Source organism: Suncus etruscus, chromosome 5, assembly GCF_024139225.1.
Source record: "Suncus etruscus isolate mSunEtr1 chromosome 5, mSunEtr1.pri.cur, whole genome shotgun sequence".
Classification (NCBI taxonomy): Eukaryota; Metazoa; Chordata; class Mammalia; order Eulipotyphla; family Soricidae; genus Suncus; species Suncus etruscus.
Window position 1 is genome coordinate 79,988,118 of NC_064852.1, and position 25,766 is coordinate 80,013,883.

The 25,766-nt window shown below is 35.6% G+C and overlaps 1 protein-coding gene across 1 annotated transcript in view; it reads right to left on the reverse strand.

The window, feature by feature from the left end:
• KCNH7 (potassium voltage-gated channel subfamily H member 7) overlaps window positions 1-17,660 on the reverse strand; it is a 480,494-nt gene extending 462,834 nt beyond the window's left edge. The window contains exons 1-2 of the mRNA XM_049773364.1: window positions 17,420-17,660; window positions 15,626-15,856 (exon numbers count right to left, since the gene is read on the reverse strand). Of these exons, the coding sequence (XP_049629321.1) occupies window positions 15,626-15,856; window positions 17,420-17,495 (307 nt within the window). The 5' untranslated portion in view covers window positions 17,496-17,660. The remainder of the gene's footprint in view (window positions 1-15,625; window positions 15,857-17,419) is intronic.
• Window positions 17,661-25,766: the final 8,106 nt, after the last annotated feature.

A 25,766-nucleotide genomic window follows, 5' to 3' on the forward strand; every position in this document is an offset into this window, starting at 1 on the left:
AAGAACACCTGGAGGGAAGACTTGAGAATTGAGTCACAGCTAGGAAGATCATATTACCAGAGCTCTGCATGTCTTGGTTAAGTAAGTCAGTCCGGGAAGAGAATGATCTTTCTTTGCACTCATTTCAGCTGTATTATATCAGAATAAAGTTATCTATATTATCTAATAATATGTTGTTTCTGTCAGGTACATATTTCCTCACATTATTGTGTAAACTTGAATTTCCAAGTCACTTATGTTTTATGAATACATTTCACTTGTTACATGATGTCCTAGTCAAACATTTTTTAGAATTCGTTTATTATCAGTGTGCCTACTATTGTGAATCTAAGCATAATTACAAAAATGTAATTATATTTTATACATGGATATTCACATACTGAGGAAATATTTTCACTAACCATATCTTTTATTGTAGTTTACATAGATAACAAGAAATATTAGAAATCACCTAAAATCTAACTGACTCCAACAAAAAATGAGATAGGGTGCAAGGGAGTCTGCAAAGAACACACAATTGATACTAGCCTCTAAAGTTGAGACTTGAAACATTTCCAGCAAATTATTGAGAATGATCAGTTTTTAAAAGACCTTGGATGGGAAACGGGAGCTCATCAGGATAATTAGCTATTTGAGAGTGTTCCATTAACCCCTATATTTGGAAATACTGAGTACTGCCTTTTTTTTTTTTCATATGCTGCTAGTATTTGTATGCACATTTATTTGGTGGAGGGGCACACTTGTCTGTACCCAAGGGATTACTCCTGGTCTTATGTGCAGAACTTATTCTCAGAAGAGTTCACAAAACTTTTCTATGTGTTGGAGACCAAACAAGGGTCAGCTGCATGCAAAACACTTTGCCCTTCTACTATCTCTTCAGCTGCTCTACATAAAATCCTTAGTAAAGATTCTAGAGAAAATACAAGTAGTCCTATAAGGTGATATTCTTTGAATTAGATAAACAAAAATTTAAAAGAATGATTTGTTTGGGGCTGGAAAGATAGCACATAGTAGGGTATTTTTCTTGCTATGACAAACTCTGTGCACCCCATTATTCCGAAGCCCTGACAGGAGTGATCCATAAGCATTAAACCAGGATTAAGTCCTGAACACCACCTGATTTGGCATGCACATGCATGTACATATACACACATACACACACATGTATGTAAACATAAACCCACACAACTTTGTCAAGTTTTATTATACACAATAAATGTGTTAAGTACATTTTCTTTTGAAGTATAATTTAAGACATATTGAAAGATTTTTAAAATTCAGTATCCTTATTGACTCAATAATTACATTTCTAGAAGTAAGATACTAAGAAGAAAAAGCAACGGACATGCTTCATGCCTATACTGGCTTTTCATATATCAATACAATGCTAAAAAGCTAAAACAATTAAACATCCAGGGCTAGAGAGAGAATTTAAAGGGTGAAAGTATGTGCTGTGCATGTAAGAGAGCTAATTTTGACCCCCCAGAACTGCACAATCCTCCAAACACCATCCTGGAAGTAGTCCCTCTGCCCTTCTGGGTGGCATCCAGAAATGAAAGCAATATCAATATTAAAATCAGTTCATTGTAGGGTTTTAGTAGCCAATTATTCTGTCAATATAATTAAGTACGACTGTTCAAATAATTTATGGGCAGTCCATGTTATAAAATATTAAATATGCATTTTTGAAATGTGCATATTTTGTTTTTTTTTTTTTTTTCATTTTTTTTTATTTTTAATTATGAGAACAAGGGTGCAAAGAAAGAGGACAAGGTAAAGTTACAGTGGAAGGACAATCACCCATAACATAATTCTCAGAAGTCCCCTCGCTGATATCTTAACTTTGAAATTTCAGCCAAAGAACATTAAGATAAATAAGACAGAATCCATGTACAATTGCTTTGTCCCTCAAGTCCCCAGATTGTAACACATTATAATATTTCTTAACAGTACACAAAGCAATGTAAAGCCATAAAACTTACGTAACTCCTTAAACATTACAGGCATAGTATTTTCTTACATTTCCATATACATGCATATTAGCTTACGTTAACCTCAAATTTTAAGTGAGTTCTTTTTAAGGATTAGAGTCAAAGGAGCACAGTAAAAATGGTGTTAGAGTGGCAATTGTTGTTTGCATAGGCCCACCAAAATATGAGGGACATGGAAAGAAATAACCTTGGCCTAAGTACAAAGAGACCCGACCCCTGAAGTTTCCTGGCACAAGACCAAGTCTAGGCTTCAGGCAAGCTAGATCGTCCAATCCAATACATTGTCTGTAGTGCCAACACACTTTTATTTTTCACACTGTCTCTGTTGTTGGTATCATGTTTCTGTATTAAAGATCCTGGAATCTGCATATCTTACATTGAAGTCAGGATGTGGAGCATCCTCTCCTTTCACCTCACAATCAGAGGGCAATGCAGGGAGCCCTGTCCTGTAAGCAGGTCATTGTCATTGTTAAGTCTTCTCAATGTTAAGGGAAGTCTCTTTTGAGCAGGTCAAAGTCTGAGCAGTGTAGGTCTTCCGTGGTAGAGGATTGCTTCCAGGTGATGTTATAGACCAGCCTGGATGTTTCGTGGATAGCTTCCCTGGTTCAGGGGAGAATGGATTATGCCCTTTCTTCTGAGGTCTGTGCCAGGTCGTTATGTCAATGTTCAGGGTGTAAGGTCTCTCTGCACTACAAGATTTGTGTGTTCCAATTTCTATTAAATAGGATCTTATTTGTATGTATAGTATTTTCCCATTTTAATGTGCCTATGCAAATACAAAAGCAATGCCACGTGGTGTTATTGGCGCATATGGGGGCCATAAGAACAATTCCAATGATTCCCATGACATGGTTCAATCATAAGCATTAAACTGGGGGACTCTTCCACCAAAATTCCTTGTTAAACAGCTCAAAAAGAGAAGATAAAAAGTGGTTAGAATCATCACTGTATAAGACAAAATTTAGTAAGAATTATAGCTGTCCGAAAAAAACCACAAAATATTCTAAAGAAATACGTGTCCATTTTATGTATCTTGAAATAGTTTGGGGTTGTCACACACAATGGACAGCTTTGGACTGTGATTAGGATTGTACACTACTGAAGTAAAAAGAGTAATGTAGGTTAGTGATGTTTGAGAGGGGGTTAGAGAGTTAAGGAGTAAAAAAGAGTTTTGTATGGGTGTGGGAAAGGGTAGAATACAAAGTGAACATTCTATATATGCAAAACATAACATAAGAATAAGAAATATTCTGAAAACATGAAGTATATGAAGTACGCGCGGGGGCATAAGCCCCCGCGCGGTTCTGAAGTTTTTGGATGCCTAGGGAGGAATTTCTGCCCCCCTCCCCCCAGGGCCCAATTAACCAGGTGTGGCCTTGAAGACCCACCAGGATTGGGGGAACCTTGGTCCCCTGGACTAGGTGTTCAGCCCAGGGGACCTGTGGCTAGCTGTCCTGCCCAGAGCCCCCAACATACCAGGCAAAGACACCCAGAAATCCTGGCATGCGGACTACTCTGAGCCCAGCCGAGCCTCTGTAGTTTTTGGATGCCTAGGGAGGAATTTCTGCCCCCCTCCCCCCAGGGCCCAATTAACCAGGTGTGGCCTTGAAGACCCACCAGGATTGTCTTTCCCTCACTTTCTACCCTTTCCTTCCTCTTTCCCTTCCCTCCCCTCCCCTCACTTCCCTTCCCTCCCTTCCCTCCCCCTCCCCTTCCCTCTCCTTCCCTTCCCCTTCCCTTCCCTTCCCTTTCCTTCCTTTCCTTTCCAAAATGTGCATATTTTGAAAATGAATTTCTCAGTGAGGAAAACAGACTATGGGACCATGCTTGTCTTGTTAAAAATAAGGTGTAAGAATACAAAAGGACACCATACATTTTTGTATAGGCACAGTAAATAAAGGGAAATCATGGACTCAGACACAAGATCTTATCTTCTAAGGATAAGAACTCACACTGTTTATACAAGGGTGCCTCCCATCCTGGACATATGTCACGTGGATACAACTCAGTCTCCACGAGATTGGACAGTGTTAGTTCATTCTCAAATCCCAGATCCCAGACGTAGAACTGAAACAAACCCATGCAACAACACCAGGAACTAAGCTGCGTTGGGAGATATACTTATGCCAGTGTTAATATGACAACGAGGACAGCGAGGAAATGACAACTTGACCTAAGACCAGGAGGTCCTATCACATCACCTAACACTAAGTGGAAATCAGAAGATGTATCGTCCTTTGAACTATGAAAAATAAGAGCACTAACTACAGAACCTGACTTTGACAACTGTGACTGGGCAGAATGTACCTTGAGACCATTAAGGAAAACCCTACCCTAGGCTATAGCCCAGGTCTTTTACAAAAATCAAGACTTCTTAGTACAGAGGCCCAATTCTGACAACAGAGACTGAGCACAACCATTGGAACCATAATTTCCTAGACTTCAGCTTAGGGCACGAGCAAAAACATGGAGCACATGATACAGAAAACTGAACACACCAACAATGGAGGAACAGTATCTAGAACCTTAAAGACTATCCTAGGCCCTGTCCTAGGACCTGCGCAAATACCAAAATTGCTTGCTATAGTGGCCTTATTTTCTCATCCACAACAGAGAAAAAAAGTTCCTGACACCACAAAACAAACAAACAAACAAACAAACAAAAACCTCTGGGATATGGCAATGAGAAGGTATGGAGCCAGTGGTTGTTCCTATGACAATATGTTTCAATAGTGGAGAAACCCTGAATCTCTTAGGTCATGGGAATTTCCTTCCTTCCTCAATACTTACTGTGCCTATACAAAAAAAAAAAAAAAGGTGGGGTAACACAAACCCTGCCACTGCAGCACTTTTTTTGGTTTTGTTTTGTTTTATTTTTTGTTTGTTTTTTGATATTATTTTCCTTCTCTTTTTTCTCCCACTTTTTCTTTCTTTTCCACTTTTGTGGATATTATTCGGTGATTTTTTTTTTTTAGTAGTTGATACCAAATTTTTTTTCTCCTCTTTTTCTTAACCTTTTTATCTCCAACAGAATAGCATAATTTGAATCATTCAGCCTCATCAATTGAGGGGGAAAAGAATGATACCAGGACCAGTCATATGAACATGTAGTGTAAATAAAAAATGACCAGACTGGAACACCAAACAAAACAGATACTCAACCTATAACAAGCTGTAAGGTGGAGACCATTTGCACTAGGATTCTGGGGGCTAAAGCAGGGAGATGTGGGAGACATGCTGGGAACAAGAGTGGAGGGAGGACAACATTGGTGGTGGGAAAGCCTTCATTCATTGTCACTATGTATCGTAAATAATTCTGTGTAATGAAATTCAGTCATAATAAAAAAAAAAGAAAGAGAAAAAAAAAAGGTGTTAAGTATTTAATTGCATAAAGGCAGATTACTTTTAATAGTAATTATCTCTCAGTTTCAAGATGATTTTTTTCCTTTTTGTTGTCTGTGTTTTTCTAGTTTTTCTAGCAGAATTAAATTGCTTTGAGAAAGTAAAGATATGAAGTCCTTGCTAAAGTGGTGAAGTACTGTTTCAGGATGTGATTGATGAAGTGTTTGCTGATACCTTACAGGCCTTACAATCCATGACTCAGACCTGGGGATAAAATTTAGATATGTAGTAAATATGAGACTGTTGTGAATATGTGGAAAAAAGTAAAATATTTTGTAAGGTTTTACAGTATTTTATTATGTGTATTCAACAAAGGCAGAACTAGATGACTAACAAGCTTTAACATACTCTTAAAATGTTGAGCTTTTATTTTATTGGCCTGAAGATGCCCCATCAGATAGAGTTGACCATATTAACATGAAAATATGTCTGCACTGTCTTGAACATTTGTATCACTCTTTCTAAAGAAACTAAAAAAGAAAATCATTTATGCTCTTTTGGAGGATCTACAAATTATTAATAGCAGAGTGCATTGCTTTTTAATCTATAAACCATAGGGCAGTAAATTATTAAGCTACTCAATATATGTTGTATGTTGTTGGTCTTTTTAAGCCTTATATTTAACAAAATGTCACAGGTTGGAGTAAATTAATAAATGAGACCTCTAGAAATTCTCTAGAAAGTTTATAACCTTATATTGTCATCAATGAATCTATGTATTTATGAACATTTTTTCTTTCATTTTGTTTCCTCTAATAAAAAATATTGCATTAGTGAGTTCTTTTATAGAATTTAACATTGAGTAGAAGAGACAAACATAGAAACTCATTATTACAAGGTAATTTCGGAAGTCTTCTAGTAGAAGCAAGTAGAAAATATTAAGAATTATAGATAAAGTTGCCAGAAAGATTTCTAGCAGCCTGAGCAGTGAAGAGAAAGGCACTATTCAGAAAGAGTTGAAAGGCACACGGCAGCAAGGTGGATAATGAAACAGATATTTGACATAAGATGAAGAAAACTGGAGCACTTTACTATAAGCTAGAGACACTCTACATCAGTAAAATTTACTTCCCTTTTAAACTCTAAAGGTACATTTTTGCAAATTACATAATTCTACCAGAAAGCAAAGCTTCATTATAAAAAGAAAAGTGATTACAATAAAATATGCCTGCTACTTATTCAAACCACCATATGAAATTTTCTTTGGATAACTGAGAAAAGAGGTAACTTTCCAGTAGCATGGCACTCTTAACTAAAAATGTCCCCAATCTAAATTGTCTGTAAAATATTTCAACCAAAATGGGATAACTTTTAAGACTGATAATACCATTGGCAATTGCACAAGGTTTATTCTTATTCTACCAAAACCAAGTATCTAAGTAGGCTTTCACTTTTTAAAATAAAGAAAACATGAATTAAGCTTGCTTCATTTACTCTTCAAAAAATTTAATTGATAGTATCACTTCAAATCACCTGTAAAATTTCATGACTAAAAGCTAGAATTACTCCCTATAGGATGAAGGTAAGTTTAACAATCGTATCACTCTTAGATATATAGTTATGAACAGAGACAAATTTATATTTGATACATTGTCTTTGCTATCCTGCATGGCTGCTAGCACTTTAACTTCTCCGAAGTTCAACTTGCTCATTACAAAATTGCTTAACCTTTATTTTCCAAACTGTCAATAATTTAACATAGAGTAATTTGCATAGAAAGTGAGCAAAATGTTTAATCATTTGGGCCAAGAAGCACAGCGCCTATTAAAAAGAGTGGTAAAGAGTAGGGTGTTTAAGGGTGGTAAAGAATAGAGCATTTGCCTTGCACGCAGAAGGACGGTAGTTTGAATCCCCTTGCATGCAGAAGGACGGTAGTTTGAATCCCCTTGCATGCAGAAGGACGGTAGTTTGATAGTTTGAATCTCGGCATCCTATATGGTCCCCCGAGCCTGCCAGGAATGACTTCAGAGCTCAGAGCCAGGAGTAACTCCTGAGTGTCACTGGGTGTGACCCGAAAACAAAACAACAGCCACAATAAAATTAAAATAATTTTAAGTAAACAATAAAAATAAATTGGTGCAATTATAAAAATATATAGGAGTATATAAGCTGGCTTCTTGAAATTCAATATTTTATACCCATATGCAATTATAATATTCATCTTATATAAAGATACATATATCTCACAATAGTATATTATATACATTACATATTATATAATTGGATTTCAAGAAATTAAAACCTTGGTCCCTCAGTGAAATGCAGAAATTTTACCGAAGATATGGTCATACCAGATGTACACACTAACACCAGACAAAACCAGACAACAAAATTGTCTGGCCCAAAGCATTAAGGAACACCTTGGTCTAGATAACATAACTAGGATGAAGGTTCAGCAAGTAACTATTATACATTGTTGTACAGGTCACAACTCTCAAAAATCTACAGTCAACATGAATGATGCGGACATGTCAGATGCGGACATACATTCACAAAATTATAGCTCAGCTGACATTTGTTCTTTGAGACTATAACTGTGTGAGAACCCAAAGCCCAAGACCTAATGCCCTGGGAACTAGAGTCTGGAGGGCATATTCATAATGTATATACAGATGAAGATAAAGATTGGTTGATTAAGAGAAGTAGATAGTACAGAGGTTGACACACGTGCCTTTAATGTGACAACCTGGTTTAATCCCCATCACAATATCTAATTGCACAAGCACTGTCTGGAGTGAGCATTCCCCGAGCACATAACCAGGAGTAAGCACCAAGCACTTCCAAGTGTGGCCAAAAGCATACCAAAATATAACTGGTTAATAGAGTTAAAGAAAATGGAATTTATCTATGAGAAGTTTTAGAAACTATGGAGAAATTATGGCAGATAGGGCATTTGCCTTGCTGACTTGAATCCCTGAAATCCCAGATAGTCCCCTAAGCACCTCCAGGAGTCATCCCTCAGCACATTGCCAAGAGTAAGTCCTGGGCACTTCTGGTCATGGTCCCAAACAAACACACAAACAAGGTATTAAATTAGTAGAGTTTTTGTAATCATTTTCTCACAGGAAAGTGCACCCTGACCTCTGAGCTATCATTCTGGAACCAATAGTTTTTGTTATTCCCATCACCTTGTGTCTTTACAGATTTCACAGAACAGAATTCAAACGACTGCTTTGAACACAGAGAACAATAATCTTTCTGAGAAATAAAATCTCTGTAAATCTTTCTGAATCCAGCCAGTTACTGCTATTATCTAAACATATATTCTAACATCGTACAAGAATTAACCTCTAAATACCTCTAAAAAAAGGTAAATTAAAAGTAGTATGCTTAATGATCCTTAATACAAAAAAGGAAGTGATTTGTCTTTTGTAAGTAAAAGGAAGTGAAATAGGAAGAAAAAAACAAATCCAGTAATGTAGTGAGTCTACCTGCTATACCAATATCTTCTGGCTGGTCATTTGGGAGTAAAAAAAAAAAAGCAGAAAAAGTAAAGAAGTGTGGGTTAGGGAGACTTGCTGGGTTGAGCGTGATGCAATCTATTTTTGGATTATTTTACAAGCTAGCCAACGACAGGAACCTGGTTCTCTCTCCTCCACTCAACTTTATGCTTACAAACCAACAACACAGCCTATTTTACTTCTATTTCAAAGAAAATAGAGTGTGTGAGACGTTGTTTTAGCAGAAGAAAGAGAACAGAGAGCAGTTCTTGCTTCCTGATTTGTGCTAACCTCGGGAAGACTTTTTTATTTTCTGTAATTATATAGTTCATTAACATTTAAGAAAGAAGAGGAAAGTATAGGATACACACCTATTACTTCTTATTTCCCCCGCTCTCATACCACTTCTCATTTTCTGAATGAGTGTTAATTGAGCACCTATTTAAATGAGGTACAGATGCTACCTTCTAATGTAACTGAGACTATTACACTTACTGAAAAAGCCCAAAATATATCGCTAACTACAATAATTCATAAAATATTATTACAATAATTTGTAATAAACTTCAGGTACTACTCTAGAGTCGAGTAGCAAGTATATAAACATGGAGAAAATTTAATTTTAGGGCAGCCAATGATGGCATCAGGAAGGACTTTACAGATAAGTCTGTTGATCTGATTTTTGGAAGAATGAAATGATTTCCTGAAGATGAGGAGTGAGAGCAGTCTTATCCCAAGAGTTCACATTCTTTATTGCACAGAAAGAAACATTTTAAAGGGGAATCACAAGCCTTGATGCAATAGAAAAATACATGAGTTATTTCAGACTATAAAGTCAAATAACACCTGTTCTAATAAATATTATTCAAAAATAAAACATAGTCTTATAGGAGAAATAGTATTGACAATATGTATATATGCATGCTTTTTATAATTATAATGTATACTGAGTATGTATTATGTGTAAACATCCACACCAGACATACATTATTTTTTACTAATAAACAGTGACTGATTTAGTAATTTACTCAGTCTGTTTTATAAAGTGGGGATAGTAAGAATATATGTTAATTTTTTCTTCAATGTTGATTCATTCTTGGAAACTATATCTATCTGCAAGGCAGTTCATAACAAAATCAAGCCCTGTTTTGTTCAAAGTTATTTCAACTTTGAGCAAGTTTTTCATGTTACAACATAATATGTTGAATTATTTTTACTCCTTGAAACCTCAAGCATCTCTATTGTGGAATAGTTGTACTTATTTAAAATGTCAAATTCATATGCATTAATGCCTGGTTCAAATAACTCATTGGTGTAGATAGATGACTCTTGTTTTAGAAACAGCTTTGTGGTGACATTGCAGAAATGTATTAGAGCAGAAAAATTTCAAAACTTAAAGAAAGATGAGAAGGCTTTAACGAAACACTTGGCAAGTGTAGAGAAAGGAGGGGTCGCCTTAGAAGATATTTCAATGTAATGATTAAAAAGAATAGTGAACAACTTGGTTTAAGAATGAAATGAGGAGGGAAAAATATAAAATGTCTCCCTATGTTTCTAGTTTAGGTTGCTAACTAAATGTTGATTTAGCATTTTATACTGCAAGTTCTACTTCCTATGACTAAGTTATCCTAGGGCTTTCCTGGCTGCTGACTGCTAGTAACTGATTCAGAGCTATTTATAGTTAAATAAACAGGGCTGAAGAGATAGTTCTGGAGTTAAGGTTTGCATGTAGCAAACCCTAGTTTGATCTTGGCATCACATATGGTCCTCCAAGCCCTGCCAGGAGTGATTTCTGAACACAGAGCCTGTAGTAAGCCCTGGTACAGTCACTTGTGGCCCCAAATCCCAAATGATAATGAATACAGCTAAAAAAAATCAAATAAAAACAGATATAACGTTATCAGCCAAAAAAGCCAGAGAAGCCAATTTATCTGACCACGTGTAGCCATACCTATAGCACTCCACAGACTGTCTTTTCAAGTCCCTTTGGTGTGAAAATAACTGAATGGTTATCTCTCAAGCCAGCAGACAGCAGGGATTCTTTTAAGCAGCAGAGTTGTTTAGAGGTATGGTGAGGTGAGTGTTGAAAGGGACTAATGAACAGAACCCACCCACATTTTTTGTACATTGCAATTTTCAGTCAGGATAAAATTGAATGGAAAATATCCAATTACTTCTTATTATGTTCTTTTTATTATTAATATAATTGATTAAATTTAATTTGCATATAACATCTAGTCTTTTAGATGTCATTAGATAAAGTATATAAAATTTATATGAGATTGGGGCCGGCGAGGTGGCACTAGAGGTAAGGTGCCTGCCTTGCAAGCACTAGCCCAGGAAGGACCGCAGTTTGATCCCCCCGGTCCCATATTGTTCCCATCAAGCCAGGGGCGATTTCTGAGCACTTAGCCAGGAGTAACCCCTGAGCATCAAACAGGTGTGGCCCAAAAAAACAAAAAAAATTATATGAGGTTAAGTAAATAATATTTTTGGTGTTTATTTACACTCTATTGAACAGAGCAAAATATTGTAAAAAGAGAAAGCTAAAATGAATGTAAACAAAATCTAGGTAAGGTATTCCTTAAAAGTTTAAGTTATAACTTATACTACATGCACAGAAATAAAGTTATTTTTGTCTTGAAAAGCTATTATCTTTATCTACCACACAATTTAGGAATTAGGAAAGTCAAATATTATCTGCCATAAAACATAAATACTAATATAAGATTTTTCACTTGAGCCATCCATTTTATTTTTGTGAAACAAAATAGTTTTATTTAAAATATGTACTTAGTGAAATGTGTAGGAAGAGAGAAATATGTCTCAAAGAACAAGGGTTTGTACAAGTGAGAAAAATCCTATTAATTTTTTAACTCCATGTTTCTTTAATAAGTTTTTACATACTAATGACAAAAATATTCATAGACACATTAGGAATAAACATTGGCACTAAACCCTAAATTCAGTTATACATATGAAAGCTTTTGTATTTAAAATGTATTTTTTCATTTAGAAACAATTTTATTAAAACATTCTGGAATTTAGAAGACAGAAATGAACAATGGTCACTCTATATTACAAATAAGCTGACAGCAAAGATTAGGCTGTATAAGTCCTTTGCATTTTACACTTCTCCTTTAATGTCTAAACATTATCTTCGAGGCACTTGGTACATATTTTCACCTTTATTCACCTTTCCTGACATCAAAACAGCACTTTCTGTAAGCTTTTTTTTTTTCACATGACTGTTAGAGATAGTAGATTCAATATTATCAAACCTTTCTTGAATTCAGCTGAATCAAATGCTGCCTCTGAAATTTTGTATTGGTCCCAGCATGACTGGTGCCCTGTGTAGAATAGGGAAGGACTTCCCTCAGCCCTTCCTATCCTGTACTTCTTTAAAAGCACACAAAGATAGTGACATTTCTGATTTTTAAACAAAATTGCCATTGTACTATGTAGGGTGGCACAATGGGAAAAATACAGGAACAGGCTGACCTCTAAAAATAGTGCAATTTAAGATCTGTTGTGCTACTGAGTTAAGACCTTTATTTCCCTTGAAGAAATTTTTCCAAATGTGCAGAACTGCTTGAAAATTGAAAGGCAAAACATCATATATATGTACATATATACATATATACGCACATACATATTTAAGCATGTATGAAGTGACCTATCATCTCAATTAATTAATGATTCCATGACACCCATGCACTGGATGAACAAAAAATTAATGAGTGACCAACCATTTTTTTGTTTTCTACTAGTATCATAATTTCCAAACTTTGAAAAAGTTAATAACCAAAAGAGCTTGCTATTTCTCAATCAGTATTGCCAAAAACGGTGTTTGAAAAGGAAATGTATTATGCTATTAAAATATATGTCTGTACTTATATAAGCCTCAGCATAATTATAGTTTTGTATAATTAGAGTTTATATGTCAAAAGATTTACAGCTTTATCACCTCAAGCAATATTTCACAGCTGCCAAGAATGATTTATGCAATAATGACTTAAACTGTAAAATACAATCCTCAAAGGAAAGGCTGTCAAATATCCTAACTGCGAATAACTAGGTATTTAAATTTTGATATTCTGGTAAACAGCAAGTTCCATTGCACCTAGTAAGATCACATAAAGGAACATGGTATAAAGTCTTGATTCACAATGATGATCCTGAAGCTCACTCATTGATTTGAATTTTTTGCAGAGATCACAGATTTAATGTGTATTGGAAGTCGCTATCACTTAGGAAAACACGTGTTGGAAAATAATAACATACCTTTTAAATTTAAAATACCTCTTATGAGTGAACTGAAAAAGTGGACACAGTCTATCTCAAGTTTTTGGTTAATTTGTTCATTATACTATTTTATCACTATTTATAATACTGTGAACTGTTAAAGAATGAGTGAAGAAAACATTAATGTGCATACTTAAGAAACAAAGAATTCCAGAAAACTAAGCTGAATAATAAGAAGTGATGCAAATTCTGGGAAACACATCAAAGAAAATGTTAGTTCTTCCTGCATTTAAAAACAACAGTCTACCTAATCTCTCTAAAAGGTAAGACACTCAAAGTATTTGAACTTCACAAACTCTGGCAGTTGTAATGTTAATAGAAGCAACTAGTAACAAAGAAAAATATTAAATAAATTCAGAGAAAATAAGTCTGATTATGTCTGACCATTTAAAGGGGACATTCAGATAAATCTTTTTTAATTGGAAAAAAAGGAGAAAGTTTAACCTATCACCTCCTGTTTCCTATACATAATATTAAAGTAAAGCGATAAACTGAGCCACATTTGAAATTCAGCCAAAAGAAACCAAATAGTCCTTTAAGGTTGATTTTTGTACACCTAAGCTAGCTTCCAAATAAAGGGTTCTAGTTTAAATTAGGAAGGTTTTAATTTGTATATTCAAAAAATTACCCAGGAAAACTTGCATTTATTGGTGTACAGATAATTCCATTGCAGAAAATTTTACACTCATGTTTGTGATACTACATGACATTTTTCTAAGGTATTTCAAGATCATTTTATACACAATCAAGTTAAACTAGACTTAAAACACCATTATTATTACATTATTATATATAAAAGTCTCAATTTGACCCTATTGTTCAAAATATAGTGACCCACAGAGATCATACTAATATTATACTTAAATTATATATGCTGTATGCATTTTGAATAGTACAGAAAAAATAATGGCCACAGTAGCTCAAAATACATTATAGTACCTGACATCAGATAAATATTCAGATTAGGAAGAATCCCAGGCATTTAAATTATTCCCAAAGTCTACACTGACAGCATCAGACACACACACACACACACACACACACACACACACACACGGGATGAGTTTCTCTGTAGTGAGACCAAGTAGTGAGAGCTTTAAGCTAAAAACTGCTTTAAGACAGAGCAATTGAGCTATAGATAGTAAGGCAACACTATTGATGGGAAATAAAAAAAAAAGAATTTTAATAAGATATTTAAAAATATCTCTATGATAGAAATACAATTGTTTTCTTTCCAAATTAATGCAGATTAAAGTTCTACAAACCTGTTTTTCAAGAATACTTAGTCATGCATACCCAATCAAACTGATGTTATGGTACATCCACTAGTTAAGAATTGCACAATTAATATAATGAAGTATACAGTCATTATTTTTTTAAGCAGATAACTTAAACATTCCTTCTGGAATTTGTTTTTTGTATTTCACCAAATGATGAGTCATTTGGTTATTATCTATAACATATCACACATCATTCATTAATAAAAACATCTTGAGTGATCAAATAATTTCAAGATAATTTCTGATAACTGTTATTTATATCAACATAAAGCAAAATAAATTTTAATGTACTGCCAATAAAAAACTGCACTTTGCATATTTTATGATTTAAACCCTAAAGTGTCAACTTAATGTGTAGTATTACTTTAAAATATAAATACCTGAATATTCATACAGGTGAATTTACATAAATATGTATGTAATAAATATTTAGTGAATACATTTCTAAAATATATTTTTGAAAATTACTATCAGTGTAACTTATTTATGCTTCTGCAGCAAGCCTGAAATAAAGGATTGCCCTTGAATTTGAGGTATGACCTTAAGTTTGAGATGTCAGTTTTGTAACCAGTTGTAAAAACAAATACTATTATTTCCTTTCCTCCATTTCTGATTTCAGAAAATTCTCAAACATGAATAATGTTCATTATTTGAATACATATGATCAAATTCTAACAACTAATTTTAAAAGTTCCACTATGTCATTCTTAATATGACATATAAAAAAGCCAAAAAAAAAAGATAAATAGCCTATCAATGAACTAAAAGTCAATTATAATAGAATATAATTGTAACTGTTTTAGCTTCTATGCAGTTTTTCAAGAGGAATTGCTTTATGAAATATTTTCAGGTTGAAGAAAATTAAAGTGTGTGGTTTCCCTACACAAGACTTAGCAATGCTAAGTTAATGCATGATTAATCTCATAAAAGTGAGTAAAACTAATATCTGACACTTTGTCCTTAATGACAATCAGTTATTACACTTTTCAAATATAAAATATCTTTTCACAAAAAAAAAAATAAAACCTCTTGCTGCTAGTTCACTAACTGAGACTACTTGGAATTGTTGGTTTCTAATTTCAACCATAAAGCACACATGTATATTTGAATACTTGAGTCTCCTTTGCATATGAACTTTCTAAACCAGTTGAAAATTTTTCATTTCAATAGAAACAAATATAAGGCATCCTAAATCAATGAACTTTACCATTTTTGTGATAGTAGGTGACCTCCACTTTCCTCTCCTCTGACCCCAGCAAAGCTTGGGCAATTTGGGCAATATCATGCCTCTTAGTCTCAGGCCCATGAAGAAAGTCACAGGTGCAGGGCTTTTGCATGACATCTGGCCTGGAGAAACCAGTCATCTCACAGAACCCATCATTGCAGTAGATGATAGCACAGTTCTGCACTCTGGCATTTGCAATGATAAATTTTTTATCTGAAAAAAAAAAAATAAAGTGATACCTTTGTAAAAGCTTCCTTAAGTGTCCCATTAAGAACGAGCAATTTGTTGCATAAGTGATCAGGATTGCAGGTGCTTCCCAATTGCTATCTGCCCACTTTTAAAAATAAAACTAAAACTTTAAGTGCAAAGTTGATGGTCGTAAGTAGTTTTGACAAAATATAAAGGATCTATACTTTAAGGTGTGAGAATATAGTTCCCTAATGCTCCAGTTTTCAAGTGCTACAACTCTCAGGGATCCTATGGCATATTCAGTCAAGCACGGCTGGCCCTTAGGTATTTCCAGGATGCCATTTAATTATAAGGTGACTATTTTCAAAGTTCAATTGGTGAAATGCCCTGCACTTGTCAGCTTTCTTACCTTAATCTCGGCCCTTACATTACAACTTTATCAAAGTAGTTATTATCAGATCTATATTTTCTGTATTCTACTTATAGCACCTTTTTTAAATATAAAAGTATAACATATTAATTAGTAGTTAAATAATATATATTATTTATATATATAATCAATATGTAAAAATATTCACACATATACATTAACATTCTTTCGCTTTTAATTTGGAGAAATCTTACATTTTTGCTTACTAATAAGGGATTCAAGGCTAAGAACATAATTAATTTTACAACAAATTATATTTATCATTTCCAGGTAGAATGTGAGCCAGGACATAAGTGTTTGTTGTGAACAAGGTACTATAATATCATATCCTGTCAGGAGATGAAGTGCCTAAGAGCTGCTTTATGTGAAACATAAAGGTGGATTTGTAAGGAACATTAAATAAACGCCAAATAGCCAATTAATATATAAAATATATACCTTGTGTTAGAATATTAAAATTTTTCTTCCTTTAGTCTTTGGGGGATTGTTGTTCAAATTTCTGGATAGAAATTTCAGGGAGTAGTAAAAGGTCAGAAATATTTTGAATACTGAACTGTTTTTACTGAGAATCAGCATGGATCGGATTAGATAATGTTTTCTCCAAATTATCCTTCCTGGACTATATTTGCATGATTTAATGCAAAGTTTAGCTTCTATTTACTAACAACCAGTAAGCATCTCAATCATATCTCAACCTCGCAATTTAACCAAGGTAAAAATAATAGTTTGTGTGATCATTTACATCGCTGCTACCAAGTATACTATCCCTTGATCCAACAGTACCTTCTGCCTACCCTGCTCCGGAGTTTCAAAAAAAGTCTACAACGAAGCCACCTGGAAATAGAACCCCATGTTCGACTAGTACGTTCCCTTTAAGATAGTAGAAGAGTAGGACGTTAAGTAGCAAGTCAGATAATGGAGCGGTGGGAGTGCGGATCAAATTGCCCTCCTAGAAAGGAGACCATAATCTATAATGTAAATCAAAATTAGTATCAGAGGGAGAACCCTCTTGCAGCCCTTCGAACCTTCTGGCTCGGTTTCCCCAAAGAACTTAACGGAGTCAGAGTTGCCTTCCCCCACCAGCACCCCCCAAAAAAGCTTGCAAGCGCTATCAAAGCACAGAGCAAGGAAGAGAGAAGAGAACAAAATGAACTTACTTTGCCCTTCAAATTTCCGTATGATGGTGCCGAGAAATGTGTTTTGGGGTGCCACATGCCCCCTGCGCACAGGCATGTTGACCCAGGTCTTCCGAGGAGCGCTCCACCGAGCTCCGGAGTTCTCCCGGGATGTCTCCTGTGCTAGAAGAGCCCAGATCCGCGCGCCAGCCGCTCTTTGTGGCAGAGCATCCTCTTTGGGAACCGGGGAGCTCTTCCCATTAGCACCACTTCCAGACACCCGCTTTCTCCAGGGGAGTCCAATCCATTCCTCCTCACCTTCGGGAGGGATGGGGAGGGGGGGGCTCGCACCCAGACAGACAGCCCGTGAGCGAGAGAGCGCGCGGGCTCGGGAGGTAGGGGAGAGAGGGAAGGAGGCGGGGAGAGGGGAGGAGGCTGGGATGTTGGGGGGAGCGGTGGGGGAGGGTGGGGAGTCACAAGGGCAATCGATCTGTTTCTCCGCTCCCAAAACGGCGCCAATTTCCCAGTGCCAATGGGCTTAACCTGGCGGTTACCCCAGAGCTTGCAAGGAGGGCTGCGGGATGAAGTGGGGGACGGGGTGGGGAGGTGGGTGGAAGACTTGGGTAGCTTTAGCCGGGAAGGGAGAAAGAAAAGGAGGCCCGGAGGAGGAGGTGGGGATGAGATGAGGGGTGTTTGACGTTTCTATCTCCGCCCTCTCCCCCTACACAAACACACACACACACACACACACACACACACACACACACGGACACGCGTGCACCAAGGGCTCATGAGCGCGCGACCACACACACACACACACACACACACACACACACACACACACACACACACACACACACATCCCTTTATCCTGAGAGCTTGGGCACCCACACACAGCTCGGATTACTCAAGCGCGTTTGTTTTAGCGGAGGCCAGCCAAGAAATCTCCAAAACTCAGTGACAAATAGTGACTCTGGCAAGGTGATTCGCATGGCCTCCAGGCACGGTTCCCTCCAGGATCTTAACTGCAAAAAAAAAAAAAGACGGGACAGGTGGGAAGGGGGAGACTGTCAGTCCTCTCGGGGAGGCATGCTTCTAAACTGTTGTGTTGGTGGGTGAAGGAACCCCTGAGGGGTGCAGGTTTAGCCTCAGGGTGCAGCTACTTTGGCTCCTCTGGGTTCTGCGTAGGTGGGCTCAGTAGGACCGAACTCTTTTGCTGCTGGTCCGCTCTCACTACCGCGCCTCCCAAAGACTGAAGGTGAGGGAGCAGCTGAGCATGCCCAAAGCCACCGCCTGCACCCTCAAAGGAGTGGCAAGGTTGGAGGGAGGGAGGGCGTGACTGGGTCTCCAGGTGCTGGATGCTGCTTGGCAGGGGAGATGGCCAGGGACCAAGGGAGGAAATGGTACAAAAGAAGAGTTTGGCGTGGGAGAGGCTGGCTGGCTGGGCGCGAGGGGAAGGAACAAAAGGTGGGTGGGGCTAAGAGTTGCCAGCCCTGATGTGACCTGCCCTGACACTCTTCTGAGCCCTCTCTGCACACCATTTTTTTTCTCTTTCTCTCCCTTTTATAGGAATCATCTTGTTTAGGAGCGTGAAAACAATTGCAAAGGCAGAATAAAAGCCTCTTCGTTCTTATTTCTCAGAGCCTGCAAAAGCGCAAATTACATAGTCTACATAACACTTCTGCCCAAACAATCCTCTTGCCCAATCAATCTCTGTGAGAAGTATGTTTTCTAAGTAATTCTTCAAGTTTTTCAAGCTTCTTTCACTTCATTTATATTATTTCCTCTTTAACGTGAAAGGCACCCTTCTCCCTGCTCCATTCAAAAACTGAAATTTGCTATCTCTACAATTTACAAAACTCTAACAAACCTGTATTCCTAGGTTTTAATTAGAGTACAGAGCCCTGATTAAAAAAAAAAAGCGAGTCTTGACAATAGTTTATTTGGGAGTGAAGATTGTGGAATATTAACCTGTTCTGACTGTTTCTTGAGTCACTAGGATTCGTATTTTGTCTCAGGCATATATTAAATTCGGAGTGGAAAAAAATGAAAATGAGACTGAGATGTCCTGAGCAGGAGTGTGAGATGAAATAATGTGGATTAAATGAGGGTATACACATAATGATTTTTCATGTTATGCTCCAGAAAACACTTTCCACCCATTCCCAACATCAAGGAACCTATATATGTTATATTGCTTATAACAACAATGAAAAGGAATTATAAATGTTAGACTTGCTTGAGAATGCTAAATTTTCCTGTTAATAATCTTTACTTAAAAGGAAGCCATCTATGACAATATTTAGGCTTTTACACTGGCTTAAAATTCCCTGAGTTTGTACATATCTTATTATTGATTATAGAAAGGTGCTCTTCTCCAATTCAGGGCTTTATATTTTTCCAATATAAATGAAAGGATTCCTTGCCCAAGAGCAAAATTTGGGTGCTATCCATGGTGCTGACTTTGAAGTTGTCTTTAGCAACTGTGTCATCTGCATTCAGCAATAGGCAATATAAGTGTGAATTCAAACAAGTGTCCCTTATGTGTTCACGTACACTGGATATACACAAAAGTCGAAAAAGATTATATGAATCACATTTATAAAGCATCTTTTAGTCCTTAAGTTGACTAAATACAAGCTAAAATGCAGTACAAGAATTATATGGTTCCCCCAAACAGAACAAATCACACAAGATTTGTGATTATTAAATTGGAGAGATAGCACAGCATGGAGGGAGTTTTTCTTGCAAGTTATTCAATTCTCAGCATCTCATATGATCATCCGAGCCTGCCAGAAGTGATTTCTGAACACAGATCCAGGAGTAATCTCTGAACACTGCTGGTGTCACCCAAAAAAGAAAACAAAAATTCACACTACATAGATATAATGATACAACAATTAAGACAAATATCTTATGGCTAGTTATTTTTAAATCACATGTAAACTTACAGAATGAAGTGTCTTTAAAGAAAATAGGCACCAAATAAATGTCATATAAAACATTAATATGTTGACATGCGGAAGAATACAATGAATAATGTTTATATTATGTGTCTGATAGTAACTTTCACAGACCATTGAGTTTGAAAACCTTTGAACTGTACTCCAAGGGTGGAACAGTGTCTTCTACAGGAGGAAAAGTGACTTATTGCTGTCTCAAGTAACATCTCTTTACCTACAACTTCAGAGAGGAATATATATGTTCTGGTAGATAAAACAGAATACAATTTAACGTTCTATTCTCTATATGAGCAATATTTTAAGGTTTCCCAATTCCCAGTCTCATTCAACTCTAAGATTAGTTCTATTAAGGATTTCATGTAAGCTCATAGGACATTCTATAACCTATGTATTATAATTGATTGATCTGGGCAGAAGATTAAAGGCATCCTGTTTCTAAATTACCCCAGTAATCGTGTTCATGCATTATACATTGGTACAGTGGAGACAAGTACATCAATCTATATTCAGCCAATAATAGAATCAAATCAGAGGATGATAATCATGGCTGCTTGCTGGCTGAAAAATTACCCTCCTACCTTTACCCTCACCATTTATAAAAGTGAATTTAGATTTCTTTTTTGTTGAGGCAAGATTTCCTAAGATTTTATACTTGGACACTCATTTTTGGAAGTACAAATATTGAACAAACTACATATACCCAACCATTAAAATTCTATTAAGTGTAGGAGTTAACACTCAGGATAATTTGCTTATAGGTAAAAAAAAGGTTTAGAAGCATGTATAAAATTATGTTATAAAACATATTAGTTTATTAGGTAATTTATCATTATTTTACTTACTAGACATTTTCTTATATTAATCTGTGAATCCTGGCAATACTCAGGGGTTTCTTCTGACTGTTGATTGAGGTATTATTTCTGTTGGTATTTGTGGGTTTATATTGGATGATGGGGTTTGAATCTGGGTCAGCCATGCACAATGTTAACTTGCCCTTTTTAATATCTAGTTTTCTAATTTTTGAATAGTAAAGAAAATATGAGAAAACAATTCGAGAACTTAAGTGTCATTCTTATTCTGACTAAAAATAAAAACCTTTTGAGATAATTGGCAACTCAATTTATTTCAAATTTTTGCAATAGTGCAAATATAAATGAATAAATTTAGCTTAATACTTTATTAATTTGTAAAAGTTAATTATAAATTCAATAATGATGCTTACAATGCAGCCTTATAAAATTATTTTAATATGATCTTTCATGGGAATTCTGGTATTACCTAGTAAACATTCATATTTAATATAAGAAACATGAATCTTTATGCTTACAAATTTGGGTGTATTTTCATCTAAAATATTGTAAAGCAGATTTTTTGGCATTTGGAACATACCCATCTGTGCTCAGGGCTTACTTCTGGCTCTGCCTTCAGGGATTCCTCTTCACAGAGATAGAGGCCATATGGAGTTCTAGGAATTAAACCTTTGATACATGCAAGATAAGCAAGCACTTTATTTGGTAAATTATTTCTCTGGCCCTGAGACATCAAATTTGAGGTTATCAATGACAGAAAAAACTCTATGCAGTATAAAGTAGTAAAACATGCTGGAAAGAAACTGAATTTTAAAAGAAAGATAGTACTTAAAATAGAAAATAAATTCATGTAATTTTCTATAGATTCTTATTAGACGACTTGCCTATATTGAACCATCCTTGCATCCCAGGGGTAAATCTATTTGATTGTATTGTACCATCCACTTAAGCATCATTTAATATGCTTTTACTGTTTTTTTAATATATTGTTGAGGATCTTTGAATTTATATACATCAGGGATAATGTTCTGTGATTTTCTTTCTTTTAAAAAAAGTTTGGATCCAGGGGCCAGAGTGATAAAGCAGTGATAGGGCATTTGCCTTGTATGTTGCTGACCCAGATCGGACCGCGGTTCAATCCCTAGTGTCCCATATGGTCTCCCAAGCCAGGAGAGATTTCTGAATCATAGCAGAGAGTAACCCCTGAGAGTCACCGGGTGTGGCCCAAAAAGAAAAGAAAAAAAGAAAAAATAAGAAAGTTGGATCCTGGAGAGGATAGGAAGTAGGTCCTTTTTAAAGGTTTAGATGAATTTACTGGTAAAATCTTTTGAATTTAGACTTTCATTGTTGGGAAAATGTTTGATAAATGTTTTGTTTGTCATAGTGAAACTGGTTTCTTTGTGTTTTCTGATTTTTTCTGGTTCAACCTGATAAGATTATAGGATTCTGAATATTTTTTCCATTTCTTCTCCATTGTTTTCTAATTTTATTAAGGTAAGGTATTTATAATATTTCATGCATATTTAATTAGTAGCAATAACTTCTTCACTCTTATTTCTGGCCTGATTTACTACCCTTTTTATATTGTTTTACTTTGGGAATATAGCCAAAATTTTGTCAAGATTGCTTATTTTTATTATCAACTCTTGGTTGCATTGACCTATTGTACTTTTTGTTTTCCTTCTGTTATTTTCATTACTTAGCTATTTTACTTATTTTGATAGCCCTTTGTTCTTTGTTTTTAGTTTTCTTAAAACTAGAACTTTGATTTTGTTTTCTGGTGTCTGCTTTTCTTTTATTAGGAACTGAATATGCTATGTGGTTCATGATAGAATTTTAGGCATACAATGTCCAACCAACATTAACCCAAACAGCAGTGTCAAATTCTCTTCGTCAATGTTTCTAGGTTCCCTCCCACATCCCAGACTGACCCATTAACATGAAAATTATTAAATTTGATGACTAGTTTAGGTCACATGATGACAATATTATTCATTATATGGTTTGTACATATAACTATACAATCCTTTACACCACTAATGCTCCCAAGACCCTGTCCCTGTACTGCCAGACAATATATTTATTTCTACCCTGATTCTTTTCTTTCCTGTCCCTTTCATTTCTATAATCAAGGACCAAGGATTTCCCCAACCTTGATACTTTATCTTCCCTTGTCCTGTTAGTCTACATACCACAGATAAATGAGGTCACTCAGTATTTGTCCATCTGGTTCTAACATACTTAATATGATATTATCCAGCTATATTCAAGAATCATTTAATTTCATGTTTTCATCTTATTGCAGTTACATAGCATTCAATTGTTAATATGTACCACACACTCATTATCTATTAATCAGTTTTTGGCCACCTATATTAATTTCATACTCTAGCTATAATATCTGTATTTATAAAAAGTCCAACAATACAAATGTTGTCGTATCCCTGTCATCTTATATCTTATCCCTTCATTTTTGTGTTTCCAGATTTTTTTTTCTGTTCAATGCAGGGGTTATACAGAAGTTTTTTTGTTTGTTTGTTTGTTTGTTTGTTTTTGAGGGGGTCACACCCAGCAGTGCTCAGGGTTTACTCCTGGCTCTATGCTCAGAAGTTGCTCCTGGCAGGCACAGGGGACCATATGGGATGCTGGGATTCGAACCATCATCCTTCTGCATGAAAGGTAAATGCCTTACCTCCATGTTATCTCTCTGGCCCCAGATTGGTTTTTTGTTTTGTTTTGTTTTATTTTTGGAGAAGTTTTTGTTTTCGAATAATTTTAGTTTTACCCTATCTGTGGTTTATTTCTATCTTCAAATCACTGTAGTCTGAGAATATGTTGATATAATTTATATATTCTAAATGTATGGGCATTTGTCCTAGTATATAGTCTCTTCTGAAAAAAAATGTTTCATTTCTCTGAAGAATAACATATACAGAGATATTGGGGGAAGAAATGCCTTACAAATCTAAGATAAGCTCTTACATTTATTCCTGAAAGATGATGATGCCTCATGATTTTTCTGACAGGTGTCCTAAGCAGTAGACAGGGGCCAGAGTTCCTCCCACTGATTTTTAATCAACTAAAATAGTGATAATGAAATACAATGACACAGAATCTCCTACTCTTTGATCCAAAAAGCATCAGAAAATATCTCGACTATCCAGTTGGTGCTAGGGTTTTTTAAGTGTACTTACAGTGCATAGAAACTATCTGGTGCTGGGTCAGTAAAAAGGATCTATCTCTTTGCTTTCTAATACTGGTCTGACTAATGTCAAAAGGTGAGAGGGTGATGTTAAAATTTGCTGATATTGTGTTATTAGAGTAACACAGAACTCTTAGTAGTTGCTTTATATTCTTCAATAATCCTGAGAAATTATTAAGCTGATATATGTTTGTTAATAAATGCCAAGTCCTGTTGACATATAGATCCTTTGCATATTGTACAATTCTTAACTCTGTTTCTTTATAATTTAAAATCTCTTGCGTATAATAAAAGTATGGCTATTTCTGACATTTTCAGGTTATTTTCTGCTAAGATTGTTTTCTAGCCTATTACTTCGAGTTTGTGCTATCATGACATGTATTATCATGACATGTTTTCTTATAAGCAGCGAAGGATTGGATTTACTTTCCAGATCCATGCAGCCATTGTTTTTCATTTTATTTAATTAAAAGTGAGTTGAGGTGATTGATATTAAGCAAAATTTTTGCACAAATATGTATTAGCATCTTTTTATATGGATTTTAGCTGTTAATAAAGTTTACCTTTGTTTCTTTGGCTTTCCTCTATTTTTCTTTTGGTATTTGACATCTGCCTTTATTGTAATGCTTAATTCTAATTTCCTTTTTTGTTGTTGTTGTGTTTTCTAAAAATGTTTGTCTTAAAATTACCATGCAGTTTAGCTTAGAAATTTGAAGGCTCTTTCTCTCTTTCTCTCTCTCTCTAAGAGAAAGAAAAAAGATCCTTCCTCTTCTCTCTCTCTCTCTTTCTGTCTGCCTTCCCCCCAATTCCCTCCTCCTTCCTCTCTCTCTATTTCTATCGCTTCACCCCACTTCCTTTTGAGTCCCTCTCTCCCCCATCTCTGTCTGTCTCCCCTCTTCCCTCTCTCTCTCTACGAAAAAAATAAGAAATTTGGAGGCCCTGTAGTTTCTCAAATTCAATCAAGAAACTTTTCAGTACCTAATAAGTTATTCCTCTCCTTTCCCCCACATTTTCTATTTTGTACCTTCCTACCTCCACCTAGGGTTACTTCACCTTTTAAAAGCGTCAATAAATAGTTTTGTTTCATAACTGGCTATTTGATGTTATTTTTTGGCTGCTATTTTCCTGTGAAATATATTCTTTACTATAAATTTTATGATAACATAGTTGGATATAATGGTCTTGTTTGAATGCTTAATCCATTCAGTTGTTGTCTATTCTCTACCATTCCCTTCTGACTTGTATAATTTTTTGATAGTTTTTCCTTGAGCCTTATTGAATTTCTTTTTATGTAGTTTTTACATGCCTTTCACTTTTTTGCCTTTCACCATTAACTACAATTGCCTTGCTGTTCGTTATTTTGTTGGCATCTCCTTGGACTTATCGGTTCTGCAAATGTACCAGATCTTCAGAAC